Source organism: Anser brachyrhynchus (genome assembly GCF_964034855.1).
Source record: "Anser brachyrhynchus genome assembly, chromosome: 28".
Classification (NCBI taxonomy): domain Eukaryota; kingdom Metazoa; phylum Chordata; class Aves; order Anseriformes; family Anatidae; genus Anser; species Anser brachyrhynchus.
This window is the reverse complement of record NC_137721.1, coordinates 2,249,877-2,275,407: the sequence shown is the minus strand read 5'-3', so window position 1 is coordinate 2,275,407 and position 25,531 is coordinate 2,249,877. Positions and strand designations below refer to the sequence as shown.

The 25,531-nt window shown below is 66.4% G+C and overlaps 2 protein-coding genes across 6 annotated transcripts; both read left to right on the top strand.

Moving 5' to 3' along the window:
- Positions 1–137: 137 nt before the first annotated feature.
- On the top strand, positions 138–11,284 carry ETV3 (ETS variant transcription factor 3). 3 transcript variants are annotated; one of them, XM_080570218.1, is made up of 6 exons: positions 138–300; positions 1,159–1,221; positions 2,237–2,474; positions 4,443–4,558; positions 7,131–8,372; positions 8,537–11,284. In XM_080570218.1, exons 2-5 carry the CDS (start codon positions 1,176–1,178, stop codon positions 8,330–8,332), a joined length of 1,602 nt encoding a protein of 533 aa, XP_080426344.1. In that variant the 5' UTR covers positions 138–300; positions 1,159–1,175; the 3' UTR covers positions 8,333–8,372; positions 8,537–11,284. The 3 variants fall into 3 exon arrangements, with proteins under 3 accessions (XP_080426344.1, XP_080426346.1, XP_080426345.1); XM_080570220.1 differs by having other exon boundaries at positions 145–300; positions 1,166–1,221; XM_080570219.1 differs by having other exon boundaries at positions 146–300; positions 1,163–1,221.
- A 435-nt stretch (positions 11,285–11,719) lies between these two features.
- On the top strand, positions 11,720–24,416 carry LOC308183809 (ETS translocation variant 3-like protein). Of its 3 annotated transcripts, none has more exons than XM_080570231.1 (6): positions 11,720–11,846; positions 16,890–17,033; positions 20,111–20,179; positions 20,416–20,653; positions 21,802–22,148; positions 23,533–24,416. In XM_080570231.1, exons 2-6 carry the CDS (start codon positions 16,958–16,960, stop codon positions 23,943–23,945), a joined length of 1,143 nt encoding a protein of 380 aa, XP_080426357.1. In that variant the 5' UTR covers positions 11,720–11,846; positions 16,890–16,957; the 3' UTR covers positions 23,946–24,416. The 3 variants fall into 3 exon arrangements, with proteins under 3 accessions (XP_080426357.1, XP_080426358.1, XP_080426356.1); XM_080570230.1 differs by lacking the exons at positions 11,720–11,846; positions 16,890–17,033 and adding an exon at positions 19,599–19,669 and having other exon boundaries at positions 21,802–21,958; positions 22,046–22,148; positions 23,533–24,412; XM_080570232.1 differs by having other exon boundaries at positions 11,720–19,669.
- The last annotated feature ends 1,115 nt before the right edge of the window (positions 24,417–25,531 follow it).

Genomic DNA, 25,531 nt, shown 5'->3' with positions numbered 1-25,531 from the left:
CGGCGGGCCGCGGGAAGGGAGGGGCGGGGCGGCGCCGTGCGTGCGCGCTCCCGCCCCGCCCCGCCGAGCCGGAAGCGGAAGCGGGAGGAGGGAGGGGAGGGGGGGGAGGAGGAGGGAGGGGACGGGCCGGGAGCGCGCCCGGAAGTGTGTGGGCGGCGGCGGCGGTTCCGGTTCCGGCGGCCGTGCGGGGGAGGCAGCGGCGGCGGCGGCGGCGGCGGCAGCAGGAGCGAGGCGCGCACCACATCGGCACCGCGGCCCGGCCGCGCTCCGCCGCCCTCCGCCCCCGCTCCGCCCCCGCAGGTGGGTCCCGGGAAGCGGCCCCGGGAAACGGCCCCGGGAAACGGCTCGGGAGCCGCCGCCATCTCGGGGGGGTTGTGAGGGGAGGGGGGGGGAGGCCGCGCCGCCGGGGGCGCTCCTCTGGGGGCGGCCCCGGGGCTTTGGGGGGGGGCCCCCGGTTACCGGAGCCCCCGGCGGGGCGAGCCCCGGGACTGCGGGGGGGGGGGGGGGGGTTCGGGACCGGGAAGCGGGGGTTGGAGCCGGGCGGGTTGGGGGGGGAGGGCCGGGAACGGGAGCCCCGGGGCAGGGCGGCGCTGGGGGGGGGGCAGGGCCGGGCCGGGCCGGGCGGCGGCGCTGTAACGGGAGCCCCGGGGGCGGCCCGCGGCCCTTCCCATCGCCGAGCGGCGGCGCCGAGCAGGAAACCCCGGCGGGGACGGAGCGGGAGCGGGGGCGGGCAGGGCTGGCAGCGCCCCCCGGGGCACCGGAGCCGGGTTTTGTGTGTGTGTGTGTGTCCCCCGCCCCCCCTTTCGGTCCCGGGCCCTTCGCCCCGTCCCGGAATCGAAGCCAGCTGCGAGCTCCCGCCCGGTAACCGGGGGCTTCCCTCCCCCCCTCCCGCCCCGTGTCGGTGTGGGGGAGCTGAGCAGCGCTGCGTGTTTTGGCACCGCTGCCCGGCCTCTGAGCAGGAGGCGAACGGCGCTCGCTGGGGTTTGGCACCCCCTACGTCCCCCCCCTCCCCCCCCCCCCCCCCCCACCGGGGCCCCGCCGGGACGGGAGGTGAACGGTAACGGGGGGGGGGGAGGGGGAAACAGGGTCGGGGGGGCGAAACTGGGAGCGCCGCTGGCGCGTGGGGCTGGCCGGGGCTGATCTCCTTCTGTTCCTCAGTCAGCAGGAGGGAGAAAATGAAAGCGGGCTGCAGCATCGTGGATAAGGCAGAAGGAGGAGGAGGTAAGGGGGGGGCGCCGCGGGGGGCTGCCCGGAACCGGGGCACGGCGCTCGCCTCTGCCCCCCCCCGGCCCCGAGGAGCTCGGGCAGGATGAATCCCACCCCCCACCCCCAAAACCTCCTCATCAAAAAGCCACGTGGCGGTGGGGACGCGAGGGGAGCCCCGCTCGTTGGTACCCCCTAAAGACCTCCGGCTTTAACGCACCGAATCCTCCCCGGGGACGTTCGATTTGTTAGGGTTAATCAATTTTTATTTGTGAGGGCCTCCCCGTCGGGTCTCTTGTCCCCCCCCCCCCCCCCCAATCCCCTCCAAGTTTTGGCACAGCCGCGGCTGTTTTCGTTCGAGCCGCCAGCCCGCGACGGGGGCGTGGGTGCCGGCCGGGCACGGCGAGGCTCCGCGCCCGCTGCCCGAGCCGAAAATCGCAGCCGCGACCGTTTGGAAAAGCGCGGCCCCGGCAGCCTCACCGGGGAAACGGCTCTGACAAAAGCTGAGCTTGGCAGCCGCCCCGAAACATCTGTTGGCGTGCCTGGCCCCGCAGCGGGGTGCCGCGCTCCGAAAGCCGCGTCGCCGGGGTCCCCGGCAGCCCGCTCTCCGCTCGCCTCGCTTGCAGTCGGTGCCCCCAAGTAGGCAAATCCGGCCCTCTTTGGGTCATCTGAAGCACCCGGAGCCCGAATCGTAGCGGCGTTTAAAGCCGTCGGGCTGCTTCCCGCTACTTCTGCCTTCTCTCTGTTGTTTTTTTTTTTACGTCCCTTTAAGTTTTGCCTTTTTTTTTTTTTTTTTTTCCTTTGGAGCTCCTCCAAGGAGACTGGGGCGAAACGAGTAAGGAAGCGAGCGGCTCGAGCGAGCGAGCCGGGCTTCCCTGCTTCTTCCTCATGGAGCGCGTGCTGGGCTCCCAGCTCCCGGCCACTCTCCGCGGCCCCGCTCTGGGGAGAACCCCCCGGGTCCGTAGCGCGGGCGCTCGCGAGCTCCGGAGCCGCGGAGTCGCCGCCTGAGCTCCTTTTCCCGTCGCTCCCCAAGGTTACCACTTCCCCGAGTGGGCGTACAAGACCGAGTCCAGCCCCGGCTCGCGGCAGATCCAGCTCTGGCACTTCATCCTGGAGCTGCTGCAGAAGGAGGAGTTCCGCCATGTCATCGCCTGGCAGCAGGGCGAGTACGGGGAGTTCGTCATCAAGGACCCCGACGAGGTGGCGCGGCTGTGGGGCCGGCGGAAATGCAAGCCCCAGATGAACTACGACAAGCTGAGCCGGGCTCTCAGGTGAGCAGGAGCCCCCCCGGCTCGTCCTGGGGGGAGCCGGTTGCGGTGCCCTGCCCCGCTCCGGGTGCGTTTCGGGGAGCTTCGTGTCGAATCGGAGCTCTGGGGTGCGACTGGGGAGGCGGGGGAGGGAATTCCTGGCTGCCCGTGCCGCGGTCTGCGGCGGCGCGAACCCGCACCTGTGGCTCAGGTGGTTATTAGCAGGACGGCTTCCTTCCGGGGAGCTTTTCTGCCTCGTTTCTCCGCTCCCGCCGCCGCCGCCGGCTTGAGCAAGAAGGTGTGGGAGGAAACCGAGAGGTGTTACTCGATTATCACGCCATCGATGGTACCGTTTCAGAGAAAGCAGCTCCCCTTTCTAACGTTTCTCGTGCTTGCCTCTTCGCTGCCAAACCTCCTCCCGGTGCTGCGGGTGGCTGGGGCCGCCCGTGACCACCCCTGGGCGCTGCTCAGGTGGGGGGGGGACACGTTCCCTGATCCCCGGCGAGGCTGAAGGGCGCCCTGCTGCTGGTGGCGAGGGCTGAGCGTCCCTCGCCTCGTAACGCGAAAACCTCCGCTGAGACGTCGCTCCCTTTCCTTTCGGCCCATCACCCCGTTTGGTTTTTTTTCCGAGCGTTTCGAAGCGAGGCGGTAAAAACCTCGCCGGATCCGCCGCTGCGGCCGTTTCAGCGTTCGAAGGCTGTCGGGAGCAGCCGGGTCCTCGGCGGGCCCTGGCGTTTATCGACGCGGTCGCTAACGCGGACTTCGCTGCCTTACGCCCTCTGATACCTCCTGGGTGGAGCTGGCGAAGGCAAACAAGGCAGCAAACGCAAGAGTCCCGTGCTGGAACAGGAAGGAAACGATAAATCGAGTGGCACCGAGGCCGTAATTGAGGCATGGGAGTGGAAAATAGCCACCACCTGCCAACACCGATCATGCCTTGGCATCTCGGCGCCAAGCGTGACGGCGGCAGGGCAGGAGCCGCGCGCAGGGACCGCGGCTCCCCCCGGGGAGCTCGGGCTCGTCACCCCCCCTCCTGCCAGGAGCCCTCCCCGCTCCGTTTGGCGTCGCCCGCCGCCGAGCGCGGGGGATCCACGGCCGCGAGCCGCCCGCAATGCCTCTGTTTGTACGCCGCAAGGCTGAGGGCAAACAGAAGTGGTGTAAGCGGGGAGGAGGCTGCGCTGCAGGGTATGGCTCCTTTCCCCGCGGCCGAGTTCTTCCTCGCTCCGACGTCGTTTGGGGCCGTGAAGGGCCCAAAAAAGGAGCAGGAGGGGAAGGAGACCGGCCGGGGCTTGGTGATCGGCGCCGCCTGGGCAGGCGAGGGAGCGTTTTCAACCCTACGGTGCTCTGGGTAAACAGGAGGGAAATAAATTCCTCGCCCGTGAGTCCGACGGCAGCAGGGACCGGCCCTCCCGATTTCCGGCCCGGTGCCCTGCGCCCTCTTTGTGACGGCGTGCCGGGCCTCGAGGCTGGGAGGAAAAATAAAAGCCAGGGGTGCCTGGGGAGCCTGGTCCCTCCTGTGCGGCTCTGGAACTGCCCTGAGCTTTGTTCTGCCAACGCCTCGGGTGCAGATTCCCCTTTTTCAGGCTCGGCGTCGCAGCGCAGGCTGCCTCCTGCCTCTGCCCCTCTAGTTCCGCTCCGGCGCTGCGTGGGGGTGCTTGTGCGGGCCCCCCAGCCCGCGGCACCAGTCCCAGTTCGGATGGGGGCGAGAACAGCAGGGGCAGCCCTGGGGGGCCTTCGGGGTCGCCCCTTTTCCCGCGTGTTTTAGGGAATGTCACGCTTTGAAAGTTACCCCTAAAGAACGGGGGACAGGAGGAGCGAGTGCCGTCTGGAAACTTCCCGAGCCCGTATTTTGTTGCCTTCCTGATGTCAGAGCTCTGGGTGACTGCCTCCTGGCAGCCGTGTCAAAGGTGGACGTCGGTCGCGCTACGAAAACAAGACCTTTGGACGGGTTGCCACGTGCCTTGATCGCTCTCCCTGACGTTTCTTTAACAGATACTACTACAACAAGAGGATCCTCCACAAGACTAAAGGCAAAAGGTTCACCTACAAGTTCAACTTCAACAAGCTGGTGATGCCCAACTATCCCTTCATCAACATTCGTCCCAACGGTGAGTGCGGAGCCGGGGCTGCCTTTCCCTTCCCGTCGGCGAGCGCGGCGGGGCCGGGGCGGGCAGAGCAGCCTCTGCGGGTCCCCCCCCTATCGCTCGTCTCCTGCGCTCGAAAGGCTCGGCCGGGGCAATCAGGGCCGGCGCGGTGGGGGCGCCTGGGCGCCGATAAAGCTTTATCTCGAGCGCTCCTTCCCTCGGTTTGTCACCGGCGCATCTGTGGTTGTCCTCGGGGGAGCCTCGGAGCGGTTTGGTTTCCTATTTGGGTTCGCCTCGACGGGTGCCGCAGGTTCGCTCTGCTTTCGCTCCTGGGGGAGGAGGGGGGGGGCGGGCGGGCGTCCTTGGGATAAGAGGGCTTTATTTCTCTTGCAGGGCCCTTGCCTCACATGTTTGTAACCTAAGTTTATGGTGCCATATAAAGGTGAGCCTCCCTGACAAGGAGCTTAGAGGCGTGCGGCCGGGCGGCCCTGTCAGCACGGTCACAAAGTCTGCAGCTCAGCAGCACTTTGCCCTCCTCCCCTCTTCCTGCAAAGCCCCCCGTTTGGTTGCGGCTCGGCTCCTTTCGCACCAAAAGGAGTTGCTGTCGTTTTAACGAACGTGCCTGGGGTTCAGAGAAAACCCGGGAGCGAGCTCAGAGCGTTTCTCGAGTTTCCAGAGCAGCGTAGGAACTCGTCTGGGTTTGACTAAAATCGCAGGTATTTCTCGATCCTCCCTGCGGCAGAACGGCCTGCTGACATTCAGGGTAACGAGAAGGAGTTTGGGAACGGAGCGTAATTGTTCCCTGCCTGTCCTAAAAGGCCTTTGAGTCTCTTGCCAGGAGCAGTAGCAGAAGTTCACGCTGGGCTTGTCCTAGAGTCAGCATTACTGCTGCGGTTTCTCTGGAAGAGGGTCCTTTGTTTCGCAGGATCCTTTTTGGTGGAGTTAAATCCCCCCCGTAGCTAGATTTCTGCAGCCGGGGCGATTGTCTGCGTAGCTGCGCTGCCACCGCGCAGCCAGGGAAATTAATGGCGATGGTGTCCGTCAAAAAAACCCCTTCTGGAAGTCATTACAGCGGGGCCCTAGACTCCAAACTCTCCGCAGCAAAGAAAGCGTGACTGCAGAGGCGCCTGAGCCAGCCTTTCTCACAGCGCCGTGCGCTCGGTTCTCACCTCCAGAAGAGCGCCTCAGGGGAAGCCTTGAAGATCTGTCTCGCAGAGAGGGAGGGAAGGGAGAGAGCAGGGGAAAGTGGGGATTGAGCGTTGACTCTGAAACCCCAGCGGCTGAGAAAAACAGGTTACGTGTGGGCAAAGCGATTTCTCATCGGCGCTGCTGTGCTCTGTGCCTACGTACGGCGATGAGCGCTCGCCGGTCTTGGCAGTTGGAGCGAGCTGCATCCCTCTCCGCCCCGGGGAGCCCCAGGCAGGCAGGAGCACGAGCGTGACGGCGAGGCATTGTCCTCCGAGCGAGCGGGAACCCAGAAGGCGAGGCTTGGGAGAGGAGAAGCGTTCGGAAAGGCCTTCTGCCTCACCTGTGTGGGACACGTCGCCTTTACGGCAGCGGGGAGGGGGAAATGTGTTCTCCGGGAGCCCTCAGCCAAAGCATGGGGGTGTAAGATGTAGTACGAAGCCGCGCTGCAGATCTATAATTACTTGCAGCAACAAGTCTGGGCAGTTCCAGCTCAATATTGCTCACTGCTGTTCCTTTTCCCTGTTTGCAGCCACTCCCTCCTATCTCTGGGGCATGCATTTAAAAAAAGAAGTTTGGAGAACTGGAATGCACTTGTCTAATTACAACCTGTTTTCTTTCCTTCTGGCTGGGATGGGGGCTGGGATATCAAACCTGTTTGGGGCACCGGAATCAGGTTTCTTGACTCCGGCTCCCGCAGCTTTGTGAAGGGAAAGGAGGACGGGACGGGGCGGCGCGCTGCGGAGGTGAGAAAGCGTGCGGAGCGACTCGCCTCCCGACGGCTCGCTGCAGCCGGAGCACGCTGGCGAGAGGCGGCCCCGCAGTGGGAGCTCGCCTCAGGAGCCTGGGGGAGAGGAGGCAGCAGGAGCCGGCAGCGCTGCCGGCGGAACCGTTTTGGGGGGGAGAACGTCCTCGCAGCGAAGCCCAAGCCGGGGGCTTTCAGTATCCCACCCCGAGAGCTTGAGGTTTAGCAGCAGCGCCTCCGCGGGCGGCGTTGGCGCGCGGTTGCCTAAGCGTGCCCCCGGTGCGCCGTCACCGAGGACGTTTTCGGGTTAAACCGGAGCGCGGAGGTCAGGGGGAGAGCCGCCCGAAAGTGGAAGTTTCCTTCGGTGGTGCCGGAGGTTCGAGAAACCTCTGCCGGGGCGGAGAGGAGAAGGTTCCTCCCCGGCAGCGGCGAGGTTTCGAGGTGGGCAGAGGAGACGGGAGCCGCGCCGGGGAAGGGAGCAGATGGGGAAGGCGCCTCCCATCCCGGCGTCTGCCGCGCTGTTGACAGCGCATGGCATTTTCGTGTTGCTCTTCCAAACGCCTGCGGGCGCAGCCCGAAAAGCAGCTCCTCACCTGTGATTTAACTCCCTCAGCAGCGGCGCCCTTAACTCTCTCCCCCCCCCTTTCTCTCTCCACCTTGCCCCAGGTGTCGTGCCGCAGAGCGCTCCTCCCGTCCCCACGGCTTCGTCCCGCTTCCACTTCCCGCCGCTGGACAGCCACTCTCCCACCGAAGATGCCCAGCCCGGCCGCTTCTCCGGCGGCTCCCTGGTCCCGTCCAACCCAGAAGCTTTGGGCGACGGCGGCGAGAGGAAGCCCGACCTGCCGGAGCTGGAGGACGGCTCCTCCGACTGGCGCCGCGGCGTGGATCTCATGGCCTCGCGCAACGCCGTGGGCGCCGGTGGCATCAACCACCAGAAGCGCAAGCCGGATATCATGCTGCCTCTCTTCACCAGGCCCGGGATCTACCCGGATCCTCACAGCCCCTTTGCTGTGTCCCCTCTGCCGGGGCGCGGCGGGGTCCTCAACGTCCCCATCTCTCCCGCGTTGTCCCTGACGCCCACCCTCTTCTCCTACAGCCCCTCTCCAGGCCTCAGCCCCTTCACGGGCAGCAGCTGCTTCTCTTTTAACCCCGAGGAAATGAAACACTACCTGCATTCGCAAGCTTGCTCCGTCTTCAACTACCATCTGAGTCCGCGGACTTTCCCCCGCTATCCGGGCCTCGTGGTCCCGCCACTACAGTGCCAAATGCCCCTCGAGGAGCAGCCCCAGTTCCCCATCAAGCTGCAGCCTCCGCCCGTCGGGCGCAAGAACAGGGAGAGACTGGAAAGCGCCGAGGAGTCGGCCACCCCCCAGCTCGCCAGTCCTCCCCCCAGGGTGAAGGTCGAGCCCTCGGTGGACAAGGAGGCCGAGCGCCAAGAGCCGCCCGCCAAAGGGAAAGACAAAAGCGAGAAGGAGGAAGGCTCCGGCATGGCAGCGGCGCCCGGCGCCGGCCCGGAAGAGGAGAAGGGGCCCGTGTTTGCCAGACCGGCCGCCCCGTCCTGGCACCCGGCCCCGCCGGCGCCCACCCAGGCCGCCTTCCCGGCCGAAGAGCCGCAGGAGCGAGGGGAGAGCAGCGGCGAGAAGCCCCCGAGAGAGCCTGCCGCAGAGCCGGGGGCTCAGGAGAAGAGGGAGGACGCCCTGATGCCCCCGAAGCTGCGTCTGAAGCGCCGCTGGAACGGGGACCGGCAGGCGGACGCCCCCGAGGAGCGCCCCAACGGCCGCCTCCACTGGCACGGGGCGCTGGGCGGCCCGCACCTGGCGGCCGGACCCAAGGCCGTGGCGGCCGCCGCCGCCGCCTCCGACGCCTAGGCCGGCCGTGCCGAAACCGGCCGTGTATTTATGTAGCAAGGTTGCAGAGCGTTGGGGAGGGGGGGCGGGAGGGGGGAGGTTGGGGGCGGGCGGGCGGGCGTTGGGGTGGGGGGGCCGGGGGGGGGTTGGCGCCGGGGCTAGACATGGTTTGGTAATCGTAGAGACTAGGGGTTTGTGTTCTTTGTTTTCCTTGTTGACTTGCAGGTGAGACGCGGTTGTCTTGTTCCGATCGGGAGAGGCGAGGGAAGCCGGCGAGCTTCAGGCCTCGCGCGAGCTCCGGAGGGGTTGAGGCCTCCACCGAGACGGAGGGACTCCAGGCGCAGTCGGTTTTCCGTGCGCTCTAGTATTTATAGAAGCGGCGATCTCGGAATTCATCTAGTTCCCCCTTTTTTTTTGTTGTTGTTGGTGGTGGTGGTGCTGGTTTATTTTTTATTTTTTTTTTTTTACCGAGTCCGGCGCGATGGCGGGAGAGGATTTCCTGATGCCGTGCCGCTCGGCGGCGGCAGGAGGGGCAGGGGGAGAGGGAACATCGAATGTCGCACGGTCCCCGCGTGGCGGCGGGGTGCGGGAGGGCGGCTGCCAGCCCCCCCGGGGACGTGGGGCGCCGCCGGAGGAGCGGCGGCGGCGGCAGCGCGGTCCCAGCGAGCGGGTCCTGGGAGCGCTTCGGGACCGGGCAGGCGTCCTTTTAGCCTTTCAGAAATAGCGCAGAAGCCATGAGCAAATTACAGGATCTTTCAGGGAAGGGAGTGGGGTGGGAAAAAAAAAAAAATAACCTAATGCCTTTAATACACGCATTAAAATGTACCCTAGGTTGGTTTTTTTTTTTTTTTTTTCTTTTCGTAATTGTATGGGTGGAGCTGGGAGTGATTGGAAGCTTAACACTGAAACGATTGTGGGTGAGTTCATAGAGAAGGAATGACAGGAGCTTTGTTAAATCTCATTTCCTTTGTTCGGTTCCCCTATCACTTTGACTCATGCCTTAACTACGTTGTACACTTTAGGAGAGAGCAGGGGCTGGTGACAGGAGGAGCCCGTGCGGGTGCCAGACGCCTTCGGCCCCGGGTCGGGCCGCTCGGTGGAGGCGGGCTGAGCCTGGCGGAGGCGGCCGGGAGCCGCTCGCGAGCCGGCGGCGGCAGATCTCGCGGCGTTGGCCCCCAACCCGCTCTTCCCCGACGTAGCCGCGGCTCTCGTTAGGCCGATGAACTCGGGCTCCGGATTGCGCCGGGGAACGCGGCTCCCTCCCGCTGCGCCACGACGGATTTCGAACGATTCCTTGAAAGGAACGTTTTTTTTTTTAAAAAAATAATAATAATCGGTAGAGCCGCATCCGCAGCGCCATGACCCACGCGGGTCCCGGCGAGGGGCTCGTGCGGGAGGATTCCTTCTGCAGCCGGGGGGCTTTAGGAGCTGTTGGGAGAGGGCAGGGAGCGCGGGCACGAGGTTGGTCGCGTACGCTGTTAGGCAGGGAAACGCCGGCCGCGGGGCCGGAGACGCCGCCGCACGAGGAGGGGACCCCGGGGGGAGCTGGGGAGGGGGGGGCAGTGATTTGTGGCCCCCCACCCCCCACCCCGGGCTGCCTCGTCCCCGTGGGACCCCGCACCGGGATTTACCTCCGGAGGGGCGGGGAGGGAGCCCCTCGGTCCGTGGCCCTCCTCTCCCTTCCCCGCAGCCCCGACGTCAGCGTGAACTCAGGAATTAGAAACACGAGGCCTTTCCCCACCCCCCCACCCCCCCAGTAACGCGTATCGGGGCCCCCCCCCAGTGACCCAAGTGCCGGAGCCCGCGGGTGCTGCTCCCGTTTGGGGTAGGGGGGGCACGGCCCTGGTCGCACTTCTTTAAGGCAAAAAAAAAAAAAAAAACAAAACCCAAGAAACAAACGGAGTCGGGCTGTCGTTTGGCTTTAAAACCGAGTTCGGTTTGGGGGCCGGGGCGTGCCGGGGGGGGGTGTGTTTTTTTTTTGGGGGGGGGGGGGGGGGTGGTGGTTTGTTTCTTCATAGCCATTGCACTGCAAACCGGGAGCTCCGCGTTCAGGGATAAAGGACTCAGGTTCTCAGGACAACGGACCAGGGACCGGCTGCGGGCGGTGGGCTGCGCCTCGGGGGCATGAGGGGTGGGGGGGGGCGGCCAGGACCACCCCCCCTCCCCAAAAAACCCCCCCCCCGGCAGTGCCACCCGCGTCCCCGCTGGCTCAGGGGTCACCGCGGTGCAAGGCTGGGGCTCCTCCCGGCCAGGCGGCGTCGCATCGCCCGGCGGCAGCCCCGGGGGGAGCACGCTTATAAAGAACATTTTAAATAAGAAAAAGGAAAAAAAAAAAAATAATTAAAAAAAAAATTTATATATATTCCGATGTGCCAAAATATTTAAACTTGTAAAGTTTAAATGGTTGAAATCTCAACGTCCACCTGTATTAATTAATCAAGAGCATGTTAATGTTTAAACCATTTTTTGCTTTGTTTAGCCGTAGAGAACCTGTAGGAAAGAGACTTTAATCGGACAACCAGCCGCGAGCCGAGAGTTTGGGGGGAAAAAAAATAACGCGGGCAAGACAGGGCAGGGAGGATTAGCCCCGCGGCTGCCCGTAGCGGTGAGCAAGTCCCGCGGACCGGCCTGCACGCCCCGACCTGGACCCCCCCCCGATCCCCACGGGGGTCTCGGCGGAGGACCCCCCCCTCCAGAAGCATTAACCACGGCGGCGGGACCTTTCCACCCCGCGCTCGGTTGTCCCTTGTTTTTATTTATTCCGTAATTATGTTTTCGTTTTTAAAGTAACTTTTTTTTTTTCCTCTTTTTTTTTTTGTCTTACGGATCCTGGTGGGTTTAAAAAAAAAAAAATGAGTTTCTTCTTTTGGTTTGAAATAATCGTAATCAGATTGTTTTTAAAGACAAAGTTCGATTGTAGAGTGTTTTTAAGGAGAACGTATTTACCGATAGAAAGTTTTCTTTTTTTTTTTATTTTAAAAAAAACAAACACTTTTCCTGAGGCATGTTCTTTGACTTTACTAGACTCGATTCAGCAGGGATTAGCAGGGGTGCATACACATACGGGCGGGGACGTGGTTGGCTTCAGCTGTCTGTCCGCGGAGAGCAGGAAGAAAAGTGTGTGTGTATATGTACATAACAATGTAAAGTAGTCCTTAAATACTCCATTGTGCAGTGCCTTTAGACGTTCCACTTTCTATAAAGTCTTCAAAAAAAAAAAAAAGTTTGCATATATATATTATATATATATGATGTAATGTTATAGAAATATATGTATAATATACATATTTTTTTCCAGGGGTATCTGATAGCTCTGTATTTTGTTATGGAAGTTGAAAGAAAAAAAAAGAAAAAAAAAAAAAAGTATTTTACCTCAAATTAAAAGTTAAATAAACCTTTTAAATAAGCATTTCTGCTCTTAGCTCGCTTCTTGGGGGCTCCCACCCTGCGTCTCCTAGACCCGCCGCCGGCTCCGCCGCGGTCGGCGCCCGCTCCTCGGCCCCGCTCGGTCCCCAGCGAGGAGACGCTGCCCCAGGTGAGCGCCGCTGCGGGTCCGGGCTCGGGTCCCGATCCCATTCCTGCCGTCGGGACGGGGCAGAGCCTCTCCTCCCCGGCCCCCGATGGCGGCCGGGATTCGTGTCCCCCCCCGGCACGGGACGGGGATCGGGTTGTTGCAGCGCATCCATCGCGCCAGAGCCTCTTGGCTCGGCAGCCGCGCCGCTCTTGAGGCCGTTTTAAACTAAATTTAACTAAAACTGGCTGAAATCCACGCCCTGAAATCGGCGCGTTGTTGACCGGGCTTTTTGCCAGGTTTTTTTTTTTTTATTTTTTTTTTTTTAAGAGCGTTTCTGCAGTGGAAAGGGGCTTGGGAAGAGGGGCCGGGGGGGAGGCGTGGAGCAGCCCCGCTCTGTCTGGGGAGGCGGGACGGGGCTGCTTTATTTGATTTTTTTTTTATTTTTTATTATTATTTTTTTTTTGAGCACAGAGACGGATCTGTGTCAGGAGGGGATTAGGGGCTGGAGCTGCTGGCTCCCGGCCCTGTGCTTGCACCACGCAGCTCGGCGTCGCCGCCGTCCCCTTTCCAGGCCTTTCTGTTGTGCTCCTGCGAACGGGGCAGCCCTGGCTCGAGCCCCGCGGCTTTCTGCTCCCTTCCCTCAACGCACGGCGAATCTAACGAGCAGCGCGCGTTTGATTAAGCCCCCGGTAATTCCCAGGGCACGTGCGCTGGGGTCCTGAGGGCTGATCCTCCCTCCCCAGCCCTTTCAGCCCTTCCCGTGCCGGCAGTTTTCAGGCGTCGAATCGAAGACCCCTGGCGGAGGGGGCTCTGCGCCCGCTGCTGCCCGAATTCGCTCTCGCCGCGTCTTGCGGCCGCGCGGAGCTCTCGCGGGGTGCCCTGAACGAGAGGCCGCCGCGCCGAGGGTTTAAGGCATCCCTCAGCACGCGCTGGGCCTGCCGGGGGAAGTTCCCAAAGCGCCCGCCTGCGGGTCGCGAGCCCCCCTCCGCCGATGTTTTTCTTCTCCGCGCGTTCGCCCCGCGAGGTCCAAGCGCAGAAAATGTTTCCACGCGCCGGAGCGGAGCTGGCAAGTGAGGGTGAGGGGGGGACGCTGCTCCCCGTCCGAATGCGGGCTGCGGAGCTGCTTCTTCTCCCCCGACGAGCTGGAGCTTGGGGGGCTGCGGGAGACGCCCCCCCTCCCCGCGCGCGCCTCCCAAATCCCCTCGCACCGAGCGCTGGCTTTGGGATGCTCGGCCCCACGCAGGGCCAGCCCCCACCCTGGGGGGAGAAGAGCCAGGAAAACGAGGGGAGAAGCTGAAGTTTCGCAGCCGCCCTCCCAGCTCCTCGATGGGAAGGGAAAACGCAGTTTCGCGGACGCTTTTCCAATTTTGTGATTAAAAAGGAGCCCTCTCCCAGCCCCCCCGCCAACCTCTCTGAAGCAGAACGCTGTCTGCTTTCCAGGGAAAATAAGGGAGGTTTGGGCCCGAGCTGGAAAACCAAAGCTTAGTATTTAGAAACTTCCAGTAAAATCAAAGCAGTAATTTTCCAAAGCGGCCCCAGCAGCTCTTTCTGGGAGCCTGGAGCTGATGGCAAAGCTGATTAGAGGCTCCTCGCCTGCCTGCGCGCTCCCGGCCAGGTGCTCCCCCTCCTTTCCAAACACCAGCGCAGCCAAAAGCCGAGTTCAAAGCCCCGCGCGGGGGGCTCAGGGCAGCGACGTGAGCCGGGGGGGGGCTGCGGGAAAGCCCCCAGCCCAGCTCCCCCTTCCACCTTCCCTCGCTTCCCACTCCCAGAGCTGCGGCAGCGAGGGGGTGACGTTGCAGCCTCCTGGGTTTTTTTTGGGGGGGGGGCACGCAGCGATTTGGGGCTCGCAACACCCCAGGGGGGAGGAAAGGGGGGTCGCTGATGGAGCGGGGAAGCGGCAGCCTCTCGCCCCGCGCCTCCTTTCCATCTCCTTGACCCCCCCAAGGTTTTTTTTGTGGGTCCCCGTGTCCTTGCTGGGGGGGGGGGGGGCGACGTGCCCCACGCGGCAGCCTCGGGGGCGCTCAGCCCCGCAGCGGAGGGCACGGGGCGGGAGGGGCCGGTGCTATTGATCTGCCAGATTACTCAATTTCACCCGTATTGATCAGGTAATTGCTTTATCTCAGTTCTCATTTGGCCGCTGCTTTATCTGCTCCCAGCCCCGCTCCCCGGCACCGAGAGGCACACGCTGGAGGGGGGGGGGGGGGGTGTGACAAAAAAACCCACCGCCTCCCCCCCCCAGCCCCGAGCATCCTGGGTCCCCAAATCTCTTTCTCCCCGGCCAGCTGCGGCGCTCACAGCGTGCGTGGGACCGAAGCCCCCCTATGGGGCCGGGCATCCCTATGGGGTCGATGCTATGGGGTGGGGGAACAGCTCGGGGGCTTCCCAAAGGGTGTGTGAAGGGTGCCCAGCCCGGCTCTCGGGGGGATGCTCGCACGCAGCTGGGCGCGTGGGAGGGCTCCGCACCCCGCCGGGGATTCCCCGCGCCCTCTCCCCACGCGCGGGCCAAGGGCAGCTCTGCCTCGCTTTGCTTTCAAGCTTCGCCCCGGGTCTTCGCGTGAAGCCCACCAGCCGCAGGGGTCGGCGCTGCCTGGAGGGGGGGGACGGGGGCTCTTTTTTGGCCTCTCCTCCCCAAAATCCCATCCCACGGGGCTCTGCTCCGCAGGGCGGCTTCGCCAGGACGCTCCCGTGACGGCGGGAGCCTGCCGATACCCCCAAATTCGCAGGTGCGACGAAACCCCCCGAGCTCTTTCATCCCGTCCCTGCCTCCTCCTAGCGCAGCCTTACGCCGGGCAATTAAAACCGCCTCCAGCCCCGCTCCTGCCTCGGGTGCCGTAATCCTCCCTTGGCACCCGAGCCGCGGGGAGGAGGGACGAGCAGCGCCGCCGCCGCCTCTGCCGGCTCCGCGCAGCCCCAGGGCCCGATCCTGCCCGGCACGTGGGCTGAGCGCGAAGTCGCGCTGGATGGGGCCGGGGCGCCCAGAAATGTGAGCGAGATGGGTTTATTACGCGGAGTCTGTTGCTGCGATTGTTATCGATCCGCAGCTGTCACCTTCCATTGCTGCTAATGGGACGTGAAGAGGCTTCGGTGACCGGAGAGGCGCGTGCGCTCCCGCGTGCCGGCCTCATCCTGCTCTGGCGCAGTCCCCCAGCACCCCTGCTCCCGCTGCTGCCTCCTTTCTCCTCTCTTCCTTTCGCATTCCTGTCCATTTCTGCCATTTCTCCTTCTCCCCTCTCTCTCCAGCTCACTTTTCTCGTGCCCTCCTCTTGCAGCCCCCTTTTTCCACCCTCTCCTCCTGTTTTCCATCCCCTCTGCTCCTCTCATCTCGCTCCTGCTCCCTTGTCCCAACGGCTCCCTCCCTCCCTGCTCCCTTTTGGTCCCAATTCCCCCTTTCATTTTTGCCATCACCTCCCTTGCATTTGGCCGTCTCCCTCTCTCGGCCGCACGGCCGCCCCATCCTCTTGGAGCCCCTTTTTGGGGTCACCATCGGCTCCGCTCCCACCCCGCGGAGTGGGGCTCTCCGCGGCCTCTTCTTTTTGTGCTTTCCTGCCCCGCCTCCTCCTATTATTTTAATTTGAGAGGGCAAGGAGGGAATTAACCCGTGAGAAATGACACGTTGACCCCAGGGCCATCACGGGGGGGGCGGGGGGCACAGGGAGGTGGAGGCACGTGCCCCCCGCTGCCCTCCGGGGGCCGTCGGGGCTGCCCCAGGGGCATCGCCCGGCACCGGGGGCTCCTGGAGCCAGCGGCGTGGGACCGGGATCTGGCCCCGCGGTCCCCGTCCCCTTCGCGTGGTGGGGCTGGCGGCCCCGCTCCCTCCCTCCCCGTGCCGCTGTCGGGAGCCGTTCAAGTCTGAACAGATAGCGAGCCGCCCGGGCGATTACTCCCAATTAAGGGGAGGGAAAGCAAAAGGAGCCGGAGCCCGCGCGGCGCTTTGGTAGGCAAAGCTCGCAGCGCCCGGGGCCCTGGCACCGTGCCGCCGTGGCTCAGGGTGTCGCAATGGGTGGGCAGCCGCGCTCCGGCTACGCCCTGCAGGACTCGCAGCGAGCTCCTGGATCGGCAAGAAACGAGCGGCGGCTCCACCCGGCCGCCGCGCTGCCCGGGCGCGTCCGTCTGGCTCCGGCTGGGCTCGGGCCGCGGGCAGCGGCGCTGCTCCGCCTGGGATCGGGGCGAGCCTGGCCCCAAAGCCCGGGAGGTGCCGCGGCGTCGAGCGGCGTCCCGGTGCCTCCCGCCCTGCCCTGCGCCCTCGTGCGTCGCCCGCTCCCCGGCCGTGCCGCCACGTGTCCGTCTGTCACTCACCCCCCCCCCACACCCCAACCCCGGTATCGCTTTCCATCACGTTAGCCTCGGTTGATTTAACCAGAAAACAACCCCAGAATTTAATTCCCCGGCAATGCTTCTCCCATCTCGATCAGGAGGCCGGGCTGCTCCCTGCTGCCTCCGCTGGAGCCGAGCCCCTCGAGTAAGCAGGGGATGGGGAACGGGGCCAGCCCGCAGCCCGGGCTTTGTAGGGTGGGCGAAACCCGCTGCCCTCCGGGGGCTTCGTGCCCGCGGCAGACCCCACGTGCCTGGTGGCAACCCGGGGTGGAGCCGGTGGCAGTGCCCGGCCCCGGCGGCCACCCCGAGCCCCTGCGCTGGTGGCTGCCCGTGGAGCATCCCGCTGGGGACGTGCCGGGCTCGGGGCGATAGCAGCCCCCGTGCCTTCTTGTCCCCGTAAAAAAGGTTTGGATGGGGAAAACGGGGCTGGAATGAACCCGGAGCCATCCAGCAGGGTCGGGCTGCCGGCAATTCGGGTGCCTCTGGGCTTCGTGCTCGGTTGCGTGGCTCCAAGGTGAACCCCGTCCCGGCCAGCGCGTCCCACCCGCTTCCCCCGCTTGCGCTGCCAGCCCCGTCCCTTCGGTGCAACCCCGGTGTTGGGCACAAAGGGTCCCGGGGGCATCCCCATTGCCCGCGAGGAAGAGGAGGAGGAGGAGGAGGACGGGGAAGAGACCGCGGCTGCCACAATCGGGCGGCTGCAGCGGTCGGCAGCCCGCGGCCGGTGAGGGGTTAACGCGATTGTCTCCGCAGCCACGGCCGCCCTCCCGGGAGCGCCGAGGACTGGGTTTTCATTTTAAGTAACCCTAACGCGGCGTGCGATGAAATGCATCGGGGTCGGGCGCGACAGAGGCGAGGAGCGCGTCGGGGAGGCGGACGCCGAGCGGCAGCCGGGAGGTAGGAGACGTGCCAGCGGTCCCGGTGCGAGGCACCGCGCGCGCGACCCTCGCTGTGGGCGTCCCAGGGGGGTCCCAGCCCCGGCGGTGCCTGGAGCAGGTCCCGTGCCCATTCAGCACAGGGCATGGGATGTCCCCGGGCACCCCGCTCCTTCCCCCGGTGCTGCTGGGGTGTCCCTTCGGGGTGGTGGCGGATGCTCGGGGTCACCACGGCGGTGGCAGCCTCGTGCTGCCGAGGCTGCTCGGTGCCTCGGTGCGTTCTTCACCGATTTCACCGAGGTCTCGCCCCGCAGACAACTTCCAGGTGGACTCGGCTGCGTCTCTCTGCTGGGAGACCTGCAAGAGAGAAGGGAAAAAGGGGGTAGAAGGGGAAATTTGGGGGGATGGCTTCTCCCAAGCAGGGTTTGGGGAATTATTCCCCCCGGCTGAGCATCCCCGCAGTGCTCGCGTCCAGCCAGGTTGGTGCCCCTGCGCCAGCACCGAAGCGGATTTAGCCAGCGAGGGAAAACCCCAAAGAGCTTTGGGGATTAGGAGCAGGCTCAGGGGATGCAGTGGCCGATATCCCATCCCAAATCTCAGCCCCGCTCCTCCGCAGGAGCCGTGGCAGCAGCGAGCCGGGGAGCAGGGATGTGCAGCTGCTCTCAGCCCGGCCCCACAGTCAGCCTGCGTCTGTCCCGTAGCAGCCGGTGTCCCCGTGTCCCCTGTCCCCAGGGTCCTGCAGCCCCACGGTGGCCGTATCCAGCCCCGGACACGCTGCCCCAGCTCAGCATCGCTCCCATCCCAGCGCCGGTTTTGCTCGTTAGGGACTCGCGTTTAATTCCCGCGGCGTCGCCCGTGGTGGGGACGGAGCGGAGCGCAGGGGACGGCGTCGCTCCTGCTCGCTGGGGGTGCACAGAGCCCCCGTCCCCGACCCCTCGCCAGGACGCTCACAGGGCTTTGACTTTCCGAAGTGACCTTCACCCCCTGTCCCCAGCGTCCCTCCCGGGTTAGGGTTTCTGTTTGAGCGCGTTACAAAAGCCTTTTAAATCCCACAGCCCCTGGAGACCGAAGGAAGGGAAGGAGAGGGAGGGAAGGAGGAAAACCGCTGCGAGCACCGGAGCCCGGGACGGATTTGGGGCTGGGGTCCGACCCTGCAGCATGGGGGGCTCCCAGCCCTGGGAAATGGGGGGGGAAACGTGTCACCGGGGGTGGCTGCGATGACGCTCCGTCCCCATCGCTCTGGGGACGGGGACGGCCGGCAGCCCCTCTCCCTGCCCCATAACCCGGGATGGGGGCGCAGGGGGCGGCCCCACGGCCCCCAGCCCACCCTGCTCGACTCCCCCTGCCCCTTGCTGTTCCGATGGCCCCTAATCCGCTTGTTTTAATAGCATTAAATGCTTTTAAACAAACAGGCCCTTCACCTCTGCCTGCTCCGTGCGCGATGCCCGGGAGGGCTGGGCGGGCTGGCTAAGGAGATTGGAGCGGGATTTGGGAGAGATAAAGGGGCAGGAACCCGGCCAGATCTCACCCCGGACAGACAGACGTGTTTGTCTTGCGCTGTCCCTGGGCGGGGGGGGGGACACCCAGGTGTCCGGGCTCCTTGAGCAGGGCAGCGGGACCCCAGCCCCAATTCGGAGCCCGCCGCCTCCTTCCTCCACGTCCCCGCTCGCCTCCTCTGCCCCGCTCCGGGGGTTGCTCGCCCCTGGATGGGGCACCCCAGGGCGACCCCCCCGGGCTCGGGGGTCCCCGAAGGGCTCTGGGGGGGGGGGAGCACCCTAACCCCGCAGCCCTTGGCACGGCGGGATTGCAGGCAAGAGACTTGAAAGAGGCGGCGAGGCCCTCACTAATGAGGGAGAATAAAGAAGCGGGGAGAGAAAAGCAAATGAGGAGAGCAAACAAGGAGGAAAGAAAAGGCAAGAAGAAAAGGCAAGAGTCATTTTCATAACCGCTTGGTGCCGAGCAAGCCCTCGGGGCGGTTTTTCGCCTCCTGCCCTTTGTATCTGCTGTTCTCAGGGGCCTGTTTGCATTTCTGCTCGAATCCAAACACCCCGGATTGCCCCGGTTGTATTTACCCGTCTGGGACGGCGCCGGGCCCATGGCTGAGCCCGCAGCGAGCCCGCCCCGAAGGGCACGGCGTGGGGCGCGCTCCCCTCCGCCGCCTCCCATCGCCCCCGTCCCTTTTTTTGCCTTTTTTTCCCCCCCCCTGTTTTCCTTTGAATCTCGAATCACGCTCAGATAAATCACGGGGCATCGAGCCCTCGTCCTCCCGGGCGCGAAAAAGCACAAGGGGATGTGCCCCCAGGCGGGGATCGGTCGCTCCATCTCTTTCCCTTCCGTGCCCCAAATTTCCTCCTCCATGGGGGGAAATTTCCTCCTCCACGGGAGGAAATTTCCTCCATCATGGGGGGAGCAAGGGCTGGGGGGGGGCTGCGGGGCAACAGAGCCGCCCCTGGGCAGGATCCGACCGCGGGAGCCCCCAGACCGCCCGGCCCCGCTCCCCCTGCACCTTTCCAGCAATTTCTCCGCTCCCTGCCAGGGGGGGTAAGAAGATTTACGCGTAACCCATCCCCTCCCCGTATATATGAAGGCGATTCTCCCTAAGACCCTCAGACGCTTTCTCTCGCCCTGCCCGGGACGAGGTCCCCAGCGGTGCCGCAGGTGAGTGGGGCAGGATGCGGCCGTGCCCCGGGGCCTGGCGGTGCTTTGGTTTCCCTTCTCTCCTGGGACACGGGGAGGGCTGAAACGCCACCCGGGCGCTCCAGGGAGAGAGGAGGAACGGTGAATTTGGAGGGTTTTAGCCTGGCGGGGTGCTGGGTGCCACCTGCACCCCTCCACCTGTCCTTCTGCTGCCCCAGGGGTGACCAAATCCTGGGCTTTCCCCATCCCTCCCAGCCAGCCCCGTTCCTGTTCCCTCCATCCCCAGGCCTGGGGGCCCCAGGAGCCCCCCCGAGCCCCCCAGCCAGGACACTGCACCCCCCCCCCCCCCAGCCCACACCCCCCTGGGGCAGCCCCTGCGAGCGAGGACGTGACTGTCCCCACGAGGGACCGCGGCGCGGACGGGCTGGGGGACCCCATCGCCCCTCTGCTTTCTGCCCGCAGGCTGCGGGATGCAGTGCGGCTGCGTGCCCCCCCCACTGCCCGCCCTGCCCGGCTCCTACTGGGTACCAGGTGAGCGCCCAGCATGGCCAAACTGGGAGAGGCGGGGAGCGCCCTGCGGGGCCGAGCGCCCCCAGCGATGCTCCCCGCCACGGACCCACGGCCACCCGGGGGTCGGGGGCACGTCACTGTGGGCCCCCCCCTGGCAGAAATGGAGCTGCCTCGGGGGGAGCAGTGATGCTGCGGGGCGATGCCCCCGGGCCCCGGGGAGCCGTCGGGGCCCTAAGAGTGCACGGCTCGCTCCGCAGGGCTGGCCTTCCCCGACTGGGCGTACAAGGCTGAGTCCAGCCCCGGCTCGCGGCAGATCCAGCTCTGGCACTTCATCCTGGAGCTGCTGCAGAAGGAGGAGTTCCGCCATGTCATCGCCTGGCAGCAGGGCGAGTACGGGGAGTTCGTCATCAAGGACCCCGACGAGGTGGCGCGGCTGTGGGGCCGGCGGAAATGCAAGCCCCAGATGAACTACGACAAGCTGAGCCGGGCTCTCAGGTGCCGCAGGGAACGGGGTGGGGCGAGGAGCCCTCGGGGACACCGAGAGCCCTGGGGGACACCGAGAGCCCTGGGGACACCGAGAGCCCTCGGGGATACCGAGAGCCCTGGGGGACACCGAGAGCCCTCAGGGACACCAAGAGCCCTCAGGGACACCGAGAGCCCTCGGGGACACCGAGAGCCCTGGGGGACACCGAGAGCCCTGGGGACACCGAGAGCCCTGGGGGACACCGAGAGCCCTCAGGGACACCGAGAGCCCTGGGGGACACTGGGAGCCGTCGGGGACACCAAGAGCTCTGGGGGACACCGAGAGCCCTTGGGGACACCGAGAGCCCTCGGGGACACCCAGAGCCCTTGGGGACACCGAGAGCCTTGGTGGACACCGAGAGCCCTGGGGGACACCGAGAGCCCTGGGGACACCGAGAGCCCTGGGGGACACCGAGAGCCCTCGGGGACACCCAGAGCCCTTGGGGACACCGAGAGCCCTGGGGGACACCGAGAGCCCTCGGGGACACCCAGAGCCCTGGGGGACACCAAGAGCCCTTGGGGACACCGAGAGCCCCTGGGGACACCGAGAGCCCTGGGGGACACCGAGAGCCCCTGGGGACACTGAGAGCTCTCGGGGACACCCAGAGCCCTGGGGGACACCGAGAGCCCTCGGGGACACCGAGAGCCCTTGGGGACACCGAGAGCCCTGGGGGAAACCGAGAGCCCTGGGGGAAACTGAGAGCCCTGGGGGACACCGAGAGCCCTCGGGAACACCGAGAGCCCTGGGGGACACCGAGAGCCCTGGGGACACTGAGCGCCCTCGGGGACACCAAGAGCTCTGGGGGACACCGAGAGCCCTTGGGGACACCGAGAGCCCTCGGGGACACCGAGAGCCCTCGGGGACACCGAGAGCCCCTGGGGGAAACCGAGAGCCCTCGGGGACACCCAGAGCCCTCGGGGACGTGGTGGCCACAGGAGTGGGCGGTCCTGGCCCCACGGGCTGCAGCACAGCCCCCCGTATGGGGACAGCGGGGACGTGGCCAGGGGGACCCCTCGGCTCTCCAGGTTCCCAGGATTTCGTGCAAAGCCCCCCCCCCACCCATCTGCCCACCCTCCCACCCCCCCGTGCCGCTGACGCCCCGCCGCCTGCCCCCCCCCAGGTACTACTACAACAAGCGCATCCTGCACAAGACCAAGGGCAAGCGCTTCACCTACAAGTTCAACTTCAGCAAGCTCATCTTCGTCAACTGCCCGCTGTGGGACGCGCGCTGCCCGGCCCTGCTGGCGGGCGCCGTGCCCCCCGCCCTGCCGAGCCAGGTACGGGGGGCTCAGCCCCGGGGGGACGGCCCCGGGGACCCGCTGCCCCCGTCCCCACCGCCGCCACCGCCCCGTTCGTCCCCGCAGCTGGTGCAGAATGTGGTGCTGAGCCGGCGGGCGCTGGTGGAGCCGCTGGTGTGGTCCCGGGGTCCCCGGCACCCCCTGCACCCCGAGGTGCTGGAGAAGAGCCGTAAGTGTGGGGGCACGGCGGGCACGACCCACGGGGGGCACGACCCACGGGGGGCACGACCCACGGCCTCGCACGCCCGCGTGCACCAAGCCCGTGCCACCGTCGGGCACGCTGCCACCCAGCCGGGGAGGGGACCCGCGGGGTTCGGTGCCTGGGGTGGGGGGCGGTGGGTGCCGGGGTTGGTGGGTGCCGGGGTTGGTGGGTGCCGGGGTAGGTGGGTGCCAGGGTCGGTGGGTGCCGGGGTTGGTGGTGCTGGGGTTGGTGGGTGCTGGGGTCGGTGGGTGCTGGGGCTGGTAGGTCCCCGGGTTGGTGGGTGCCGGGGTCGGTGGGTGCCAGGGCTGGTGGGTGCCAGGGCTGGTGGGTGCTGGGGTTGGTGGGTGCCAGGGCTGGTGGGTGCCAGGGCTGGTGGGTGCTGGGGTCGGTGGGTGCCGGTGTAGGTGGGTGCTGGGGCTGGTAGGTCCCCGGGTTGGTGGGTGCCAGGGCCAGTGGGTGCCGGGGTTGGTGGGTGCTGGGGTCGGTGGGTGCCGGGGCCAGTGGGTGCAAGGGTGGGTGGGTGCCGGGGTCGGTGGGTGCCAGGGTGGGTGGGTGCCGGGGTAGGTGGGTGCCGGGGTCGGTGGGTGTTGGGGTCGGTGGGTGCCGGGGTCGGTGGGTGTTGGGGTCGGTGGGTGCTGGGGTCAGTGGGTGCTGGGGTTGGTGGGTGCCAGGGTAGGTGGGTGCCGGGGTCGGTGGGTGCCGGGGTGGGTGGGTGCCAGGGTAGGTGGGTGCCGGGGTGGGTGGGTGCCGGGGTGGGTGGGTGCCGGGGTCGGTGGGTGCTGGGGTCAGTGGGTGCTGGGGTTGGTGGGTGCCAGGGTCGGTGGGTGCCGGGGCCGGTGGGTGCCAGGGTGGGTGGGTGCCGGGGTAGGTGGGTGCCGGGGTCGGTGGGTGTTGGGGTCGGTGGGTGCTGGGGTCAGTGGGTGCCGGGGTCGGTGGGTGCTGGGGTTGGTGGGTGCCAGGGTCTGTGGGTGCCGGGCTCAGTGGTGCTGGGGCTGGTGGGTGCTGGGGTAGGTGGGTGCCGGGGTCGGTGGGTGCTGGGGTTGGTGGGTGCCAGGGTGGGTGGGTGCCGGGGTCGGTGGGTGCTGGGGCCAGTGGGTGCAGGGGTTCTCGCCCCCTGGGTGCAGGCAGCAGGGCCGGGTGCAGGCAGGGCCTCCGCCGTTGCCGGTCCCACAGCAGCACCCAGCGGCTGCGGCGGGGAGAGAGGAGGGGGCCGAGGGTGCCGGGGCCGAGGCGAGGTGGAAGGAGAGAGGGGGACGGGGTGGGGGGGGGAGCACCCCGGGGTCCCAGCGTCCTCGGCCGTGGTGGCCGGCCGGGCTCTCAGGGTGCTCCCCGTCCCTCTCGCTGCTCGCAGGGCTGGGCTCCGCGTCCCCCCCGTGCCTGGGGGGCTCCTGCTGCCGCCCCGAGGAGTTTCCCCCCTTGGCCGCCTTCCCCTGCCCGCTGCTGGCCCCCCCGCTGCGCGACTGGGCCCCCTTCCCCGGCCACGTCCTGCCCCCCCCGCGCCATCCCCTGCCGCTGCTGCCCCCCCAGCTGGGAGCCCCCAGCCCCGGGGGGCTCCCCAAAACCGAGCCCTTCCTCCTGGGCCCCCACTGCCCCCCCAGAGCCTTCCCCGGGCTCTTCTTCGGGGGGGGGCTCGCAGCCGAGCACCCGTGCCGGCCGGGGGAGGACGGCGAGGAGGAGGAGGATGAGGAAGAGGAGGACGAAGGCCGGCACGGCGTGGCTCCCGTGCCCCCCCGGCCCCCCAGCTGGGCCCTGCAGCCCCCCTAGGGGGGGCTGCCAGGGGGCAGAGCAGCAGCGAGGCCCCGCGCCTGCCCCCGGTCCCCCCCCCCCCCATAAGACGTGACCCCCCCGCATGGCTCAGAAATAAAGCGTCGTGCAGCGAGGGGGCTCGGCGTCTCGCTGGACCCCCCAAAGCCACCGGGACCCCCGGCCTCACAAAGGGGATTTTGGGGGGGGGGGGGGGAAGGTGGCGCGGGGGGAGGCTGGGAGCGCTGTGGGGTTCATGGGGGGGGCGGGGGGGGGGCGATCCCGGCGGCCACCGCTCGCTCCCAGGGATTCCCGGAAAAGGGCCCCGGCCCGTTTTCGTTTTCGCTTTCCTTTGGTTTTCCGGCTGGGGAAATCCGCGGGGGGGTGAAAACGGGGGGGGGGACACGGGGGGACCCCCGCACCCCGCCCACGGTGCCCCCAAGCCCAGGACGCGTCTGCGGGGCCCCAACCCTGAGGCTGTACCCGTGGGTCCCCAAATCTCCGACGTCCTTCTGGATGCCCCCCCCCCCCCCCCCCCAGGCCAGCTGCCCACTGTGGGTCCCCGAAACCCCGGGCGTCCCCCTGGGTCCCCCAAATCTGTGCTGCCCCCACACCTGGGTGTCCCCGAGGGTCCCTCAAATCCCCGCTGTCCCCGTAGGTCCCCAAATCAGTGCCGTGTCTCTGCTCCCCCCCGCCCCCCCCCCCCGCCGTTCCTGGATCCCCCAAACCCCCACTGTCCCCGTAGGTCCCCAAATCCCTGCTGTCCCCGTAGGTCCCCAAATCCCCACTGTCCCTCTGGGCCCTCCCTGCACCCTGCTGTCCTTGTGGGTCCCCCAAACCCCCGCTGTCCCCGTAGGTCCCCAAATCCCTGCTGTCCCCGTGGGTTCCCCAAATCACTGCTGACCCCAACGGTCCCCAAAATCCCTGCTGTTCCCACAGGTCCCCAAATCACTGCTGTGCCTCTGACCCCCCCCTACACACCTGGCTGTCCACAAAGGTCCCCCAAATCCCTGCTGTCCCTGAAGGTCCCCAAATCCCTGCTGTCCCTGAGGCTCCCCCAAATCAGTGCTGTGCCTCTGTCCCCCCCCCGCCGTCCCTGTAAGTCCCCAAATCAGTGCAGTGCCTCTGACCCCCCCCCCCCCCCGCTGTCCCTTTAGGTCCCCAAATCCCTGCTGTCCCTCGGAACCCCCACCCCTCCGGGTTGTCCCGAGTGTCCCCAGATCCCTGCTGTCCCTACAGGTCCCCAAATTCCCCCCGTCCCCGAGGCTCCCTCAAATCCCTTCTGCCCCTCTGAACCCCCACACCCAGGTGTCCCCAAGTGTCCCCAAACCCCCGCTGTCCCCAAAGCTCCCCAAATCCCCGCTGCCCCCCAAGTGTCCCCAAACCCCCGCTGCCCCTCTAAGACCCCAAACCCCCTCTTTCCCCTATAGGACCCCAAACCCCCGATCCCCCCCGAGTGTCCCCAAACCCCTACTGCGCCTATAGGACCCCAACCCCCCGCCTCTTTCCCCTACAGAACCCCAACCCCCCCCCCACCCCTCTAAGACCCCCAACCCCCCCCTTGCCCCTACAGGACCCCAACCACCCCCTGCCCCCCTCGTCCCCCA